Source organism: Ixodes scapularis, unplaced genomic scaffold, assembly GCF_016920785.2.
Source record: "Ixodes scapularis isolate PalLabHiFi unplaced genomic scaffold, ASM1692078v2 PGA_scaffold13__105_contigs__length_92229423, whole genome shotgun sequence".
NCBI lineage: Eukaryota > Metazoa > Arthropoda > Arachnida > Ixodida > Ixodidae > Ixodes > Ixodes scapularis.
Genome location: NW_024609839.1, coordinates 16822783 through 16828456, shown reverse-complemented (window position 1 = coordinate 16828456; position 5674 = coordinate 16822783). Strand labels below are relative to the sequence as shown.

At 42.3% G+C, this 5674-nt stretch overlaps 1 protein-coding gene across 1 annotated transcript; it reads right to left on the bottom strand.

Moving 5' to 3' along the window:
• Positions 1-4027: 4027 nt before the first annotated feature.
• Positions 4028-5411, bottom strand: LOC115331082. Its single transcript, XM_040218366.3, has one exon. The coding sequence runs from the start codon at positions 5409-5411 to the stop codon at positions 4191-4193; it is 1221 nt and encodes a 406-aa protein (XP_040074300.2). The 3' UTR covers positions 4028-4190.
• Between the last annotated feature and the right edge of the window lie 263 nt (positions 5412-5674).

Genomic DNA, 5674 nt, shown 5'->3' with positions numbered 1-5674 from the left:
TTTCTTACTTTTGTTTTTGCACACGAATACCATGAATGCGTAGAACCCTAGCCATATACAGCTTCGCCGTAAAACTAAATACATTTACATCGCGTCATGCATTGTGTTTAATCACGTACGTGTCGAAAATACCCGACCTCTAGCAACGTTCTGAAAAGGGAAGGTCTTCTTCCCATTGCCAGCCACACTATTTGGCTCAGGTGAAAACTCGAAACATGTATTTGGCACCATATCCCGTGGTTGCCGGGATGGGTCTGGCAGCGAAAGGGAATGAACGCTGCTCGTTTTTCTAGGATTTGTTTCAAAAACTAATATTACACGAATATAAAATAAAGAATATAAGACACGCTTCTTGTATTGTATTAATTCCAAATATTTTTTTCTGAACAGCGTTCGGCAATAGTAAGAAACTCGTTTCTTGACCGAGGTAGCAGCCAGCTACCAATCGTAGTACGCATGCGGCCACCTGGAAAGCGTGCTCCTCCGCAGTATGCCTGCCAGTGAGGGGAAGCACGCCACAAGGCAGAAGTCGTGCAGTAATATTCACCGTTGCTTCCATTTTGCTTTTAACGTGCCCTTAGGAGTATTTTGAGATCGCCTAAATACGGCCATAGGTCACTCTGCAGCCTCTAAGCATCCTAGAAATTCCTAAATATTGACGATACGCGGCAAATTGTTCTATTACAAAATCAATAGAAAATCGAAACACACCGAGGTCATCTCCGGCGAGGGAAGGAGCATGTTTCGAAACCAGGACCACTGCCAGCCAATAGCAACCAAAGGATCGTCGCGCCTCCGACCAGTGGAACCGCGGAGTGATATCTCGAGTGTGCGCAGCTCGGTTCCCATGCTGGCCGGACCACGGTTCATCCCAGCGAGCGCGCGCTCAAGAGATGACATACACATCCCCCCCCAACCACCCCCCCTCCCCCAAGAAAAGAAAGAGTGCGCTGTTTTCGAGACGATTATTGCAGTAATATGTTCCCTCTCCGCTATATCGTATTTGCTCTTTATTTATTTATTTATTTATTACATGTTACCCCGCAGCGCCAAGAGGCATTACTGCAGGGGGGGGGGGGGGGGGGTGAGGATACATTTGCACAAGAATTACAGTTCTGACATGCAGAAACACACAGGAAAAACAAGTTCGCAAAAAAAAAATGACTAAAAGCAACAACAATTGTGTTGCAAAATTATAACACCTGAACAAATGGATCCACAATGGTATAAAACTTTAGCCAACAGTGTAATTTTCCGTACGAATAAAGATATGAAGACAGATAGCACAGTGTTACAGACCGAGCGTTCTGAATGCACATTCTCAAAGAGAAAATTCACTTTCCTTACTCCCAGCTATCACGTGACAGTTTATCAAAAAAAATTATCAGACGATGGAATTGAAATAGTTTCCTCTGGCAATTCGTTCCATTGTTTAACGGTATTGGGGAAAAATGATAATTTGAATATATTAGTCCTAGCTGAAAATTCTCTAATTTTTTTGGAATGATCTAATCTACGTGACACGAAGTGTGGCAGTTCAATGAATTTAGTTTTATCCAGTCCTGTTTGATCATGATAGATTCTATGTAAAAAATTTAAACGGAGGCGGCGTCTTCTAGAGTTCAGAGGTTCCCAGTCTAATTGACATTTTAGGGCAGTAACACTTTGTTTGAAATTGTAATTTTTTGTAACGAACCTAGCAGCTTTGCTCTGGATTTGTTCTATTTTCTGTTCTAGATAGCGTTCTTTAGGGTCCCAAAGCACGCAAGCGTATTCTAAAATAGGCCTGACATTAGAAAGAAAAAGGGTATTTTTTAAATTGGGAGGACAATCGTGAAAATTCCTCCTCAAGAAATTTAGCACACGGTTAGCTTTGACCGTCATGTAGTCTACATGCGCGCTCCACGATAGGTTTTCTGAAAACTGAACGCCTAAATATTTTACTTTGTCCACCTTTTCTAGTGGGGCGCCATCAATTAGATAGCTAAAAGAAACAGGTTGTCGTTTTCTGGTAAATGTTATGTGATTGCATTTGGGAATATTTAAATTCATTTTCCATATTTCGCACCATCTTGTAAGGCGATCAATATCTTCCTGTAGCTCTAAACAGTCTGGATATGTCTTTATTTTGCGGTATAAGACGCAATCGTCCGCATACAGACGAATGCTTGACGTAATGTCTGTAGAAATGTCATTTATATATATTAGAAATAAAAGCGGACCTAGCACTGATCCCTGGGGGACCCCTGATGTTACCTCTAAATACGGCGACATTTTCCCGTTAACTAAAACAGCCTGTCTTCTATTTGTAAGATAATCAGTAAGCCAGTTAATAATATTTTCAGGGATATTCAAAAATTTTAATTTGTATAGAATCAATTTATGGGGGACCTTGTCAAAGGCTTTTTGAAAATCTAAGAAAACGCAGTCTACTTGCACGCCTTTATCAAAAAAAGAAGAAATGTCGTGATAAAAGTCGATCAGCTGGGTATCGCACGATAAACCACTTCGGAAGCCATGTTGATAAGGAATAAAAAAGTTGTTTCTGTCGAGATGTTTTATCAGGTGGCTGTAGATTATATGTTCTAAAACTTTCGAGCACACGCAAAGAAGTGAGATTGGTCTATAGTTTTCTACCCTATTCTTTTTACCGCTTTTGTGGGCAGGAACAACGTGAGCTGTTTTCCATTCACTTGGTAATTTACCACTTGATAATGAGTTATCAAATAATACAAATAAAAAACTAGACAAAATACCGGTACACTCTTTTAATATGCGGCCTGGTATACCGTCAGGCCCAGTGGCCTTGTGAGAGTCAATGTTGTTTAGTAAATTAAGAATTCCATCTTGACAAAGTTCAATATCCAACATGCTGTCCTCTAAAGACTCAAAAATGAGAGAAGGGTTATTCATTATAGGAGACGAGAATACAGATTCAAAATAGCTATTAAAAAGGCTTGCTTTTTCAGCCTCATTATCTATCATCCGTCCCGAGTCGTTGATAGTTGGAATTCCTGGCTCATCTTTGTTCGAACTTTTTACGTACCTCCAAAGTTCCTTTGGATTTCGTTTGAACTTTTCATCAAGAGATGCTAGAAACTGTTTCTTGTAGTGTGCCGCTTTGCTTTTATAAAACGCTGTTAGTTCCTTTAGACGGACCAGGAGGCTCTGTTTTCCATTTTGTCTATATCTAGAATACACACGTCTTTTTTTCTTAATGATCGTTCGTAGTTCTTTATTTATCCAAGGCTTGTCTTTGCGTTTCCTTCCGGTTATAACTTTTGAAGGAATATGGATTTCAATTAAAGCTTTTAATTTATTTTTGAACATACCCCATAGCGTTTCCACATCAGAGTGGTAGCTGAATTCTTCGAATTCTTGGAAATAATCAAAAAGTTTGTCAGCTAAAGCGGAATAGTTCCCTTGATCGTAAAAATAAATTTCCTTTGCGTTTTTTGTACGGTTTTTTCTTTTGCGCATTTTATTTTCCCAGCTACCGCCTCGTGATCACTGATACCGGGAACAACGGAAATAGAAGAGATAACAGAACGCTCATTGCTAAAGATTAGGTCTAGCGTGCTGTCCCTCCTGTGGTCTAAGCGTGTAGGAAATTTAACGTGTTGGTATAAAGAAAAGCTTAAAACAAATTCAATAATTGTCTTGTAAGGTGTGGATAAGTTTGTACTGATTGGTAAGCCATCAACCCAGTTAACATCAGGATAGTTAAAGTCGCCTCCCAGTACAAGGTAGTCGTAAGAAATTGTTGAAAGAGCATTTGTTAAAGAAAGAATGGAATCGTCGCCAGACGCAGGCGGTCTGTAGAAGGAACCGATTGTGAGGAAGTGGCCATTTTGAAGCGACACCTTACACCAAACGGACTCAAATGAAAATTGCGAAAAGTCAATGGCGGTGCTTTGCAGACTGTTATGAGTCAGCAGGAATACTCCTCCACCATGCCCATTCCTGTCTCGTCGATAAGCAGTATAGTCAGGTGGAAAAACTTCTGCACTTTTGATTGAGTCATCAAGCCAGGACTCTGTACCCATTACGATACTGGGCCTTGTCAGATTAACAAGCTCTGCTAAGTCATCAATTTTATTTTTTACACTACGACAATTCACGAGAAGTACATCAAGTTCATTCACAGTTATGGTCTTTTTGAGGGCAGCCTGTGGAATTTGTACTGGTTGCTAGATTGTTTTCTCTTTTACTCTCTGTTCACTGTTGTCATAGTAAAATACTTTGTTTCCAATAATTAGTTTGTTGTAGCGTAGTTTAAATTGACTATTTTGTGTCCTGGCAAATCCCAGAAGCTTGCTTCTTTCATGACGCACGTTAGCAGAAAAGTCCTCGCCGATAGATATTCCGCTGTTTTTCAGCTCGGGCGTTTGCGATAGTATAGTTTGTTTTGTTTTGAACGAGGAAAGATTTACTATGATTGGCCTGGACCTCTCTGCATTGTGTCTGCCCAGTCGGTGAGCGCGTTCCACATGTGAGTGGTCAATTTTGATGCCTAGCACAGTTTCGCAGAGCTGCAGAACTTTTGTTTCGGACGTTGCCCATGTTTCATTTGTATCCTCGTCAACACCATAAAAGATTAGATTATTTCTTCGATAGCGATTTTCTAGGTCATCATGACTGTTTGCCAGCTGGTTAAACTGCTCGGCAAGTTCCGTGGATGCGACTTGTATTTGCTGCACTTTAGTCTCAAGGGATTTCAGTGAAGTAACGTCTTTTTTGAGCGATTCCAGTGTTGAAAACACAGATGTGAGTTTTTCTTCGACCGATGTCTGTGTTTGCTTGATTGCCGCCATTTCAGCCAAAATTACGTCTTGGTTTTTGTGTATACCCGGTAGTAGCTCCAAGACTTCTAGTATTCTCTTAGTTTGCTCTTGAGTGAACGGGCCAGGGTTCATTTCTACATTGCCAGAAAGTAGCAGCATTATCCTTATTACTATAGATGCTGCGTAGCACAATACACAAGTCACGTAGACACTGTACGCTTCTAAATGACAAAGCACAAAGACAAGCGCAAAGGGGCTCGGCACCGACAAGTAACGTCTAACACTGTGATGGTCAACAGGTTTGTAAAAAAGACCAACCTGGATGAAAATTTGACGTAAGCGACTTGCTTGTGACATGTCGGTACCGGGCCCCACGCTGGAAGTGCCGGGCAGCGGCTTTTGTAGCTTGTGGTTATCTGGCGCAAGCTGTGGTTGCCAGGCTGTGCCGTCGAATCTGGACGTATCCAGCGGCGGAAGGATCAGGCGGGCGTACGGCAGCTGAAGTGACGCCGAGGCTCCGATGAGTAGTGGCAGATTATCGGCTCGTTGATAGGGCTTTGTGTGGATCGTCCAGGCAATGACGGGCACCTGGATGAAAATTTGACGTAAGCGACTTGCTTGTGACATGTCGGTACCGGGCCCCACGCTGGAAGTGCCGGGCAGCGGCTTTTGTAGCTTGTGGTTATCTGGCGCAAGCAGTGGTTGCCAGGCTGTGCCGTCGAATCTGGACGTATCCAGCGGCGGAAGGATCAGGCGGGCGTACGGCAGCTGAAGTGACGCCGAGGCTCCGATGAGTAGTGGCAGATTATCGGCTCGGTGATAGGGCTTTGTGTGGATCGTCCAGGCAATGACGAGCACCTGGATGAAAATTTGACGTAAGCGACTTGCTT

Coding starts and splice junctions, on each gene's coding strand:
- LOC115331082 (XM_040218366.3), bottom strand. CDS start 5,411: ATGTCACAAGCAAGTCGCTTACGTCAAATTTTCATCCAGGTGCCCGTC.